Below are 12,252 nucleotides of genomic sequence, written 5' to 3' on the forward strand. Positions count from 1 at the left end.
CTAACTATGACTAATAAAGTGGTATCTAAAACTTTGAATATTTTTTACACGAAAAGGAAAATATTTAGAAAAAAAATTTGAATTGAATTTCATTTTATCTTTTATAATCTTTGATTTTAGCGATACCTTTTTTTAAGTTCAAATTAAATCTAAAAATTGTATTTATTATTTGAATCTTAACATTTTTCAAAAAGAGGTATTGTTTAAATCAAAGATTACAACAAAACAAACCAAGTTTACTCCAGAAATATTTCTCCAAATATCTTTCTTCCTGCGTAAGAAATGTTTAAAGTTTTAGTAGAAATCTTGTAAACCACTTTATGAGTCCATATATGTTTCTAATCATGACAATCAATAAACAACTCTAATCTTAAGTAAAATTCTTTTGCCACTACGTCAAAAGAAATTGTTAAAAGTTTTCATCACTCATAAAAACCAAGATTTTAAAAAAGCTGTGCTGTATGTAAGAGGCTTGTTTACTGCATAGCGTAGGCTTTGTCTGCATAGTGGAGGCTCGGTCTGCTAAGCGAATCTGGGAGGCTCAATGTCTGCATAGCAGAGGCTCATGACGTCCAGGGGTTCCCTCCCTAATGGTATACGTCTAGTATCGAACTAGATTTAAAATAAAATAATTAAATTAGTATTCATTTAGGGTTAGGTTAGGTTATGACATTTTCTGGGCCGAGCGCTGCGACTAGGACAGGTTAGGGGGCCGAGCGCTGCGGCCACATGTCTTACATTTAAGACCCCACCAGCTGCCAGTCTCTACGCATCCCCCTGGATCTAAAAAATTCAATCCCCCTCTTTCTGTTTTGGAATTTTCCGGGGCATTGAACACAACATGAAACTCACAACGCCAAACCCATGACCAGCTGGGGGCGGACGGGGGAATATGTGATACCAAAATTTGAATTTTTATAAAAATATTCATTTGAGTAATTAAGTAAAATTTTGAATCTATTCTTAAAATCTAAATTAAATGGCTATAAGTTGCCTGCTCATGCTCTCTCTTCTCCCGCTACTTATTTTTCAAGGGAGGAAGGACAGGAATCTCCTCAGATATCCAGGGAAGGGGACGTCCTCTAAATTTTCTTGTGTTCTAGGTTCTGAGAAAACTATATAAAATTTAAGTTACAAAACTTCCCGATACACTTTTACTCCAAAGTGTTTGCACTGTATGAATAGGTCATAATCTCTTAATATCCTATACAATAGGCAGGGAAACTGGGAAATGGACGTCCCCTAAATTTTCTTGTGTTCTAGGTTCTGAGAAAACTATATAAAATTTAAGTTACAAAACTTCCCGATACACTTTTACTCCAAAGTGTTTGCACTGATTGAATAGGTCATAATCTCTTAATATCCTATACAATGAGGCAGGGAACCCCCGCGACGACAGGAGCCTCTGCTATGAAGACACGAGCCTCCCAGATTTGCTGTGCTGTATTGTGGAGGCTCATTCACTGCATAGCGGAGGCATGGTCTTTATAGCGGAGACTCGGTCTGCCTAGCAAATCTGGGAGGCTCGTGTCTGCATAGCAGAGGCTCATGGCGTCCGGGGGTTCCCTCCCTCATACAATACCCTGATATTTGGTCAAATAATATATTCAATATTTATTTACTAATAATGAATACCAGTAATTAGTTCCAAATAATTTATTTTAATAATTATTCACAAATAAAATATTCAATAATTAGTTTCAAATATTCATCTTTAGCCACAAATAAAAAATTCCAGCAGTTGTTCGAAAATATCAAAGTATTGATTGATCAAAAATTATATATTCTAATGGAAATAACAAATATTCTGTAATCTATTTATTCGCATGGAATTGAACTCAAATCTCGTATTTTTCGCCGTCTTTTTGTTAAATCTCAAATAGACAATAATTAGTCCCAAATAATAGATTCAATGGTAGGGTACAAATTCTCTCTCTACAACATCGTAACCAACATCGAGGTCAGGCAGGCTCCTTAATAAAAGTTCAATTAACATGATTTCATACCATCATTTGCATTTCTGACCTACGCACATCGGCTACACTACAGTCCTGACCTACACGCAAGTGTTTTACAACTACTTGTTGGACATGTGGAAGCAGCGCCCGGCCCCATAGCATAACCCAACTACCCCCCCCCCTCTGTAAACATTTTCTGAAAGGAAATAAATTTGAATGAACTTTTTCAGTCGACGTAGTGAGTCAATTAAAATAAGTTTATAATTATTTATTTTAAAGAATGAAACCTTGTAATTTTGAATAATCTTGCCATAATTTACTTTAAAAAAGACTGTCAAGTGTCAAGTGTCAACGGGATTCAAATAATCCTCATTTTTGAAAATGGTTCACTTAAAATCAGAGTTAGTGACATCATGACATGTGGTTTTATGCAGACGGGACTAGCAAGGAAATTGGTCTTCCTTTATAATATGCAGGTCCAATTTTAATTATATTTACAGTCCCTTTAAAGTGTTGTTTGATCACCTAGGCTTGAATCTTTCAGCTTTCATTCTATTCCGCTCCCACCTTCCAACTTGGTCTACCTGGGAGCCCCTTAAACATACAGGGTGTCCCGCCAAACATAGTTGGTGATGGATTTGAATGTCTTCTTCCATATACTGTATTATTATTAAGTTTATTTCGTTAAAAAATCTTTTACTCAAATAAATTTTACTATAATAATAATTGTTGTTATTCTCTTTGGTATCAAAATCAAACAACTTAACAAATTATGGAAGAAGACATTGTGAACTATTTCACCAACTGTCATGTTTCGTGGGACACTCTGTATTTCAGAGGTTCAGATTTTGGAGAATGAGACTTCAGAGACGATTTACGGAATTTATATACTGTCCGTTTCCTAAAGTTCAAAATTCCCTGCAACTGTAAACTTTTTTCATCAAATCATTATTTAAGCCATTAGATAGATTAGATATCTAAGGCAGAAGTCATAATTTAACCTTGGGATCGTAACATTTAAAGAGTTTCCGGTCGTCTTCACATTCTCAACTTTTGTAGTTAATCCAATATATAAAAGGGAATATGAATAAAGGGAAGGGAAATGGCGCTGGTCTGGCATGAGAAAGCCAGTCGCACTGCTTTGTAGACGAGTTCGGTATTACATTTATTATATATATGTATGTATATTGTATTTATACTTTGAGTGGGTATTCGTTTGTTTGTTTGTCTGTTTGTCTGCTTGTATCCAATAAACGTTAATACCAGTCAAATTTTATTCATGGGACCTCACATGGCCCTTGACTCTCGAGCTGTTTATGGATGGTCAAATTAAAAAAAAATACCAAATTCGATTTATCCTAGAAAATTTAATTTTTATTTTTGATAATTTAAGAAGAGAAAATGCCGCAGATAGAGTAAGGATTAAAAGTTAAAATTAAACTTGTGTGTGAATTACCCTGCTGGGAAGCCTTTTTAAAAAAAAACACTTTTAGGAAACTCTATTTTTTTTTAATTCTTATGTATTCGGAAACTTAATGTCGTGGATCTTTATGTGTTAATAAACGCCATCAAGATGCTTTATATCAATACGATGAAGACGACTTTTCTATTCAAGTTTTGATTAATAGGAAGCTTTTTCAAATTGCTCGTTTACAAGATAGCAAATCAAAAATTAAAATTTTAAGTTGTCTTCATTGTATTGATATATACGACGACGACGAAAATATCTAAATATTTTTTTAACATCTTGATATTACAAAGGATGCTTAATGTTTTTACCTGTAGGCCTCTTTAAGGTCCTTAGGCTTGATTTTCACATCCTAGATTATCAAGGCTGTATATAGGGTTAGATACTCTGGATGTGCTCCAATGTAGGTAAATGTCGTCTTTATTGCAAGGGAGATTCTAATTCCTCATATGACGTCACTGAAACTTAACTAACAATAATAACCTTTAACAAAAACGGAGTGTGCTAATTCATGTTAGAAGCTAAAAAATGTATTTCTAATTTAAGTTTTCAATTTATTGAGCCGCATAATTTGTTATTTTTTAAAATAAGCAGTGACGTCATATGAGGATTTAGAGTGTCCATTGCTATAATGGTCGTCTTTACTTATATTGGAGGCATCCAAAGTATCTAACCTTACCTTGTTTATTATAAAAAAGATATAATTGGTGAAACATTGAAAATGTTTTAACTTGGGCAACATCATATTGTACAATGTACAGGGAGTCAAAAAAACATGGTTTAAAATATTTAGCATTTTTGAAATTTGTGGATCATTTCTGATCGACTGATCTCAATTACAGATATGTGGCACAATAATTGCAGAAGTTATGACCGTTTGCAATTTGAACCGTTTGGTTGAGTTTAATAATTTTAATTTTATCGTATCATGGAATTTCATTATGTTTGTAAAAACTAAAAATGCAAATCTTCCAAACAAATAAAAAAAGCGCAGTTATCCTTGAAGAATAGAATTAAAGACCCTAGTTTCCAATGCAGTTAAGAAATTTTCTTGCTTTTGAGTACCACATAAACTCATTTAAATTTCTCCATGTGCAAGACAGCCTACTTAAAGTCAATTATCATTACACATTATTCTATTTATGTTATATCAATATTCTTATAATAATTTGTGTGTAATTGTAAACCATTATTAATCTAATGGTGAATGAAACCTTACATAAACTTATATACACATTCTGCATGTGTCTAACCAAAATACTGTGAAATATGAAAATGTACTTTTCTCTTAATTAACTCGTTGGACTATTTCAAATCATAACTTGAGTCTGATAATCATATTCCACAGCTTTATAGGTTTCACTGCATGTTAATCATTTCTACTCTTGCAGAACTATTAAATTATAAAAATATTTTACCTGAAACAGTTTTTTGGTATTATTCACCCTTTCCTTAACTTCACGCAGTGCACCCAAGTAGTTGGTACTGCTGTATGCACCCTGGAAACCAGTTCTGCATACAGTAGTAACCAGACAACAGTGGACTGATTGTCGTCTTCTTTCTTTCTATTTTAAATGACGCTGAGGATTTTCAATCTCTAATTTTTATTTCTGAAGACGAATGTTATAGATAAAAATAGAAATTTAAAATTCTTTTGCAACATCTTGATTAGGTGAAACAATCAGTCCTTAGTATTCTGGTTACTACTTTACAAATATTGCTTCTGATTTTCTCTAAATAAACGAAAGGGGATAAAGGCTAAACCTGAATTTGGAATCTATTTTCCATCTGATTTTTGATTAAATCTAGAGAAAAACCGCCGAATTGGTATAACTGTAGTTAAAACATTATTCATTCAAATTATTTCAAATGAATTCTGTTCTTTTCCAATGAAAAAATCCAAACTGAATTCGAGTTTGTTGTTTAATTTTTTATGATGTGTGTCCTTAGGAGGACAATTTAATACGGCTGTCTCCCGTTAGAATGTTGAGCAAATGCGGGATTTCGCTGGATTCTCAGCTGTAAGCAACAAAAAAATATTTTTCAATTTTCGCTTTCAATCACTTTATTTTCTCTTTTAACCTTGAGATGTGAATTTTTCGGTCGTCATTAAAATTTCACACTTTGTGTTCCTACCTTCTTTTCCTCGACAGCTTTAACCCATTCCTTGCTCTCTTCACTGCGAAGGAATGCCTAAACATTTAGGGATTGATTGATTGATTGGTTGGTTGGTTGGTTGGTTGATGGATTGGATCGATTTGTTTATCGATTCTTTGGTTGATTGGTTGATAGATTTATTGATCGACTGGTTGATAGATTCATTGGTTGATTGGATATCAATTTTTTGGTTGATAGATTCATTGGTTGATTGATTAATTGATCGATTGATTTTTCTAAGGTCAACATCTAAAGTTGTAATGGTTAACCTTTAAAGTTTAAACTGTCCAATTTACCTTTAAAGTTTAAACTGTCAGATTTACCTTTAAAGTTTAAACTGTCAGATGTACCTTTAAAGTTTAAACTGTCCAATTTACCTTTAAAGTTTAAACTGTCAGATTTACCTTTAAAGTTTAAATTGTCAGATTTAACTTGAAAGTTTAAACTGTCAGATTTACCTTGAAAGTTTAAACTGTCAGATTTACCTTTAAAGTTGCATAGCCCGGTTTTACAAAGCTAGATTTTTTATTATCGTTATTAAGTTTTATTAAGTTAACACAATTTCATTGGCAAATGTAGATTTGGCCAAAGCAACATGTTTCAGATTGATTAGCATGGTTGGTAATTATTGTTTGCTAGTGAGATAAAAGTTTGTTTTGGTTTGTTATCCATAAAGTTAGTTAAACGTTGGCAACCCTAAGTTTGTAAGTCTGCTTAAAGTTTGTTAGTAGTTTGTTAGTTTGGGTTAGGTTGGCTAACCTCTGAAGTTTGGTCTGCCAGAGTCTTCAATGAGTTTTCAATTCTAATCTGTTCAAGTTTTGAATCCTCAGCAGCATACCTGGAGCCTAGTACCTTAATTAAAGGGAGTGGCTGGCTAGACATGGTGGTTAAGCTGAGTGTGCATGTAGCAAAAATTGTGTAAACATGATATTCTGTAAACTTGCAGTATACATTATTAATGATTTAATGTTTTAAACTTAGACATAATGACATTATTCATTGAAACTGCCTTTCAATTGAATACTTAAAATGATTAGCTTAAATCATGTGACATACTTAAATTACAATTGTTACAAAGCAATTAGCTTTACTAGTAAGTTAAAAAATCAAGTGAAATGGGTCTGTTTACACTGCACAATCGCTGTGACTCATGTTCGTTGGACTATATTCAGTCATAATTGGCGTCTAAAAGTCTTCTTCCTATTCCAGAGTTTTCTGGTTATCATTGTAGGCTAGTGTTTCGGTAATTTATCTTTAACTTGAACACCATCTTAGACACACAAGGATTACAATGGGAATGAATGTCAGCAACAAAAGTCGTCACAGGCCGGCCCTCCTCGTTCATTTCTGTGAATAGATTGAACACATGATTGGCTATATTTCAATAATTCATTAAAAGGTGATTTATATCTTTCTTTTCTTGCGGAGAGGGTTTCAAGGACACCGTTGTAAATTTTGAGGCTCACTTGAAATTACGCGTACAGTCCCTTTAATTTCAATTTTTTACCTCTGAAATATCCTTTTTCACCCCTTTCCTGTAGAGTAGAACATCCCCAGCCTCAGTTTTAGTAAATCCTGGACCATACCGGGTATCAGTATTAGGCCTAGATAATACAGATTTTACAGATTACATAATACTAGATTTTACAGTTAAACCCATATAACTGTGGAAGCTGACGTTAAGAAATACTAGTACCCGGCGTTGCCCGTGGGAAAAAATTCGAATTTGTACCCTATGTGAACCCCGGGGGTTCTCATAGGTTCCCTCCAAAATTTCAGCCAATTTGGTCCAGCCGTTTGGCCAGCATATAGCTAAGGTTTATTCAAATATATATATATATAGAGCTTTCTTACATAGAAGTCTAACTAAATTGCCCTGTGTTGCCCGTGAAAAGAAAAATCAATTGGTTTTTGAAATAATAAAATTTATCTTTGAAAAAAAAAAAATTTTGTCTATGGTACGCCCGAGATACTCAAGGGTTTCCAAAAAATTGTCATCCAATTTGGTCCAGCTGTTTTGCCAGCTATAGCTAACATGTATACAAATATGTATATTTGAGTGAAGAGCTTTATTATATAGATTATGTGATTTTTGATGTAATCATATCATATTTTAAGCTTTTAAAGGTTTTAATTTAAGATCGCAGAGCTGAAAACTTTAGAATGAGATATCCTTAACCCCTGATCGCTTAATCTGAGTATCCAATGTACACTTATACTTACACTTACGCTTACACTTACACTTACACACAGATACGATTTTATATCGATTGGACTAATATCCGATTGAACTAAAGTCCGCTGTTCAAAAGAAGTCGACTTTGAGAATATTTGAACAAATATAAATTTAATAATGTTTAAATGAACTTATTAAGAAATAAATTTTATCACATTTATGAACTATATTAATTTTGAACATTTATAGTAATAAACAATAATCCAAATAAATTAATAAACAATAATCCAAATAAATTAATAAACATTAATCCAAAACTTACGTTCGTTCAATCGATAATTAGTTCAATTGATATAACACCATCAACACCAGAAATGTGCAAAAATTAAAAACCGGTTTTTTAAAAGTTAAAGAGCGCATCTCTAATCTCTAGAAGTTAATCTAAAGACTAAATTAGTCTTAAGATTAGCAAAAAGAGAGGATCAAGCACTAATCTCTATATCCACCATTCTAAAGTTTTCATCTCTGTTTACCTTTCTTTACAAGCTGGTATATCTTCAACGACCTAGAAAATTAACTCAATAAATGTTCAGAACTCAAAATTTAAAAAAAAATTAAATACTTTGAAGAAAATTTCATTTTCTTATCGACAAAAATTAAAACATCTAGGCTTCATTTGGCAATTTTTAACAAGAAATTTCTTCCTACTTTAACTATAATTTAGCTCGTCTCATGTCAAAATCGTTAAAAATCTTTCAAATCTTCCAAAATCTTTAAAAATCTTTCAACAGGGTGTAATCTTAATATGTTTTATTTTGCTTTTGTCTGTTCGTCTCTTCTATTTGCAGTACAGTACAGACCCTATAGTTAGTAAAGGTTTATGGATGGTTATAAAAATGTTAGAAATGTTGTAAATTTATCAATAAAAAAAAATAAAAATATTAAAAAGTTGTTATTCCGTTTACTAAAATGGACGAATGGATGAAAGGAAGGCTCAATGATTATTGGCATAACGCATCGTAGATTTAAATCTATACTTATCAGACGTTTTTACTCAATACTAGAAATTCTTTCGAGGCTCTTAGGGCGCTTCGCGCTCATCTTCAATCTTCTATTTCAATTGTAAACATGTTCTCTTTGTGTACATTGTAAACAAAAACAAATTTCGCGGATTTCATAATAAAAGTTCGCGGATTTTTTAAATTAAAAAATTTAACAAAAAAAAAAGCTTTCAAACACATTTTTTTTAAATTTTAATCAAATTCATAAACCTTCACTGGGGTCACGTAATGACCGACAAAAAGTTTGGGCCCGATCGGTTCAGCCGTTTTGACGTTTATTGGATACAAACAAAAAGACAAACAAACAGACAGACTGAGACACGCTATAAATTTATATATAGAACACGGCGTAAATCTAACAATAATCATACAGTAAACTAATTAGTTTAATTTATAATACAATACCTGTTGGTTGTGAGCCCGGTGTCCAGTGTAATAAAGTTGAAGCTGACAGAGGTACCTTTAACAATACATATTTTTAATTGAAAATATCAGAGAGAAGTGTTTTCTTTACTTTTCTTCAATAAAATAAAACTGCTAACATTTTGGTAAAAATCCTAATCAATTCAAGGTTTTCTACAATTATTACAATTTTTAAGGTTGCAGCTTTGCAAGTTCACAAATTGTTCAAATTTTTCCAATTATCTGCTTAAAACATTAAGATAAAAAGTAGAGCTTTGTGGGGTTAAAATGATCATTTCTGGGGCTACAAAAAAGTATTAGTGTGTTAGACAGATAAATTCAATATCCAAGGCGTCTTGACCAATACTTAATGAAACTTTTCAGAGCAGCCTAAGCCGGGATCTTTTTCAGAGCAGCCTGAGCCAGGGAATAGGAATAAAGGGAAAGAAAATGGCGCTGGTCTGGATGAGAAAGCCAGTCGCACTGCTTTGCAGACAAGTTCGGTAAACCTTACACACACTCTTATGGTACAGACACACAACATGACTACAGTCAAGGAAATTGCAGAACAATGTTGCCAATTATAATTAAGCTTGAAAAACGACTAGTTTATTGTAAACTTTAATCAAATTATTTTCTTTGCATGAAAATTTGGCTTATAGTGTTGACTTAAATATATTAAACTTATTTTTAAGTAAACAATTAACAATAAACAAATGTACTCTCCTAGACTATAAAAATACCGAGATTCGTATGTACTGAATACACCTACAGTACACACCTTCGGTTCGGTAAACTTTACACAATCTTTTTTAATAGACACACACACATGACGTTTCCTCCCCCTGCTTGTAACTGACCACTAAAGCTGATCAGATTTTTGACAAACTAAGAAACAAATCGAGTATCATTAACTTTAAATCTATCTACAAACTAGATTATAAGCATAGAGCACGCACATCCGGTGCAGTACATTTGAATATCCGAGCTAGGCCAAAGTTTGTGGTCCTAGTTTGGACTGTACCGCCGATTTACAATTGCTAAAGCACTCATCTCTCACTAATGCATAACAGGGAGCTACCAGAGTTTGATTAGTATAGGCTATTAGTGTTTATTAGGCTAGAATCTCTTAATGGTATTTATTAGAAAACAGTTTAAAGTGAATAGTCCAGCTATAAGGCTTGCAGGTAAATAACTACCAACCCTACTGAACCCTACCTGTCTCTAGTACAAGCTGCTCCTTGCAGATAGATAACTACCAACCCTACTGAACCCTACCTGTCTCTAGTACAAGCAGCTCCTTACAGGTAGATAACTACCAACCCTACTGAAACCTACCTGTCTCTAGTACAAGCAGCTCCTTGCAGGTAGATAACTACCAACCCTACAGAATCCTACCTGTCTCTAGTACAAGCAGCTCCTTGCAGGTAGATAACTACCAACCCCACTGAACCCCACCTGTCTCTAGTACAAGCAGCTCCTTGCAGGTAGAAAACTACCAACCCTTCTGAACCCTACCTGTCTCTAGTACAAGCAGCTCCTTGCAGGTAGATAACTGCCAACCCCACTGAACCCTACCTGTCTCTAGTACAAGCAGCTCCTTGCATTGTCATGAGAGTGCTGTTAGCTTTAGATTTGCGTATTTTCTCATTTTCAACATGAACTGAAAAAGTACAATAATTTTTCAAAATCAAATTAAGTTCTATTGATCTATGCAGAGTACAGACACAGGCTGACGCTTGCAAATCCATCCAATTAAGAAAGTCTTAATAGCTCCCTGTTGACTGGATTTGCAAGGCATTTGGTGAAAATTTCCCCAGTGGGCCCAACCCAAGATGGGATAAGTTGTCCAAGGTGGGGCTAATAGTTATTTTCATTCGGGGAAAGGGGGCTCAACCTTTGGATCTAAAACACCCCTGAAATCCATAGATTTCAGTGGTCCGGGGGGGGGGGGCTGTGCTTTCACACCCCCCTGACTACGCCTCTGAATGTAGCCCCTTTAAGACCCCTGTGCACATTACCTGCACGCTTGTTGACCTCCTTCATCCTCCTGGTGTAGCTGTCGGTCAGAAACTCTTCAAGATCAATATCTTCCTCCTTCTGGGCACTGAGAAAAATTCATTGTAAACATAAACTGTGAATAATTTAGAATCAAATTCTGATACTCGAGGAGAAAATGACATTCATGTGTGATTCACGAAACCTTATTTCAATATTTTATATTAGTGTTTTCCTCAATTTCTCGATCCAGAAACAAATACTTTTGTCTCCGTAGTTCAAATTGAACTGTATTTAGGGTTTCCAATCTGAGTTCCGTTGCGCGGAATTGCGCGCAATGGTTGTTTCCGCTTGCGCCATTTCATTGCTCGCAATTGCGCTATAATTGCGAAAAAAGGAAGCAACTAAATATTCGCGGAATTGCTCGGAATTGCGTTCAACGGAATTGCTTTTCCATCTAAAAATCAATAATTTTTAGTGTACACCCCTTTAATTTCACTCGGGGGAGGGGCAATGGACTGCCCCCCCCCTGAAACCGCCTATGTTAATCATAGAATTAAATTATGTCTCTCGAATTATATTTCCTTAATCCCGGAACCAGCTTCTGAATCTAAGTTTTCTTTTCCTAAATTCACGGAACGGCATTCCAGCTTTTATAATTTCTGTCACATTGCCAAATGTTCTGACTTCTATATCATGCAACCTGATGGTGTAAACCTAACAAATTTCAAACTTAGCTTATTTGGTCTAATAGGCTTCATAGTTTGAAATGTCCAAGGTCTACGGCATTGGGTTGCAATGATAAAGGGATAAGAAAATCTGAGTTTGGGGCTAAAACTCAATTCCTTTCCTCACAAAATTATCTTTTTTTTATATAACCATGATAGAAAAGTAAAAAAACGAATTATACTTACTAAGCTCTACGATCAAAGTTTGCCATTATTCTGTCTGGAATATCAACTGCTCGTCGGATATTGTCAGTTCTTTTCTCTGCTATATAGGATATCATCGGCTAAATAGGTATCAGTATTA

The 12,252-nt window shown here is 34.0% G+C and overlaps 1 protein-coding gene across 2 annotated transcripts in view; it reads right to left on the bottom strand.

Moving 5' to 3' along the window:
- Window positions 1–1,766: 1,766 nt before the first annotated feature.
- Window positions 1,767–12,252, bottom strand: part of LOC111704019 (uncharacterized) — a 14,305-nt gene continuing 3,819 nt past the window's right edge. The window contains exons 4-15 of one of the 2 annotated variants that reach the window (XM_023476130.1): window positions 12,135–12,232; window positions 11,244–11,329; window positions 10,801–10,885; window positions 9,226–9,280; window positions 8,293–8,324; window positions 7,091–7,187; window positions 6,343–6,435; window positions 5,563–5,619; window positions 4,845–4,925; window positions 3,738–3,778; window positions 2,484–2,552; window positions 1,767–1,973 (exon numbers count right to left, since the gene is read on the bottom strand). In XM_023476130.1, the coding sequence (XP_023331898.1) occupies window positions 1,910–1,973; window positions 2,484–2,552; window positions 3,738–3,778; window positions 4,845–4,925; window positions 5,563–5,619; window positions 6,343–6,435; window positions 7,091–7,187; window positions 8,293–8,324; window positions 9,226–9,280; window positions 10,801–10,885; window positions 11,244–11,329; window positions 12,135–12,232 (858 nt within the window). In that variant the 3' untranslated portion in view covers window positions 1,767–1,909. The remainder of the gene's footprint in view (window positions 1,974–2,483; window positions 2,553–3,737; window positions 3,779–4,844; window positions 4,926–5,562; window positions 5,620–6,342; window positions 6,436–7,090; window positions 7,188–8,292; window positions 8,325–9,225; window positions 9,281–10,800; window positions 10,886–11,243; window positions 11,330–12,134; window positions 12,233–12,252) is intronic. The other variant, XM_023476128.1, reaches the window with a different exon arrangement.

The sequence above is a fragment of the Eurytemora carolleeae genome, unplaced genomic scaffold, assembly GCF_000591075.1.
Source record: "Eurytemora carolleeae unplaced genomic scaffold, Eaff_2.0 scaffold572, whole genome shotgun sequence".
NCBI classification, from domain to species: domain Eukaryota; kingdom Metazoa; phylum Arthropoda; class Copepoda; order Calanoida; family Temoridae; genus Eurytemora; species Eurytemora carolleeae.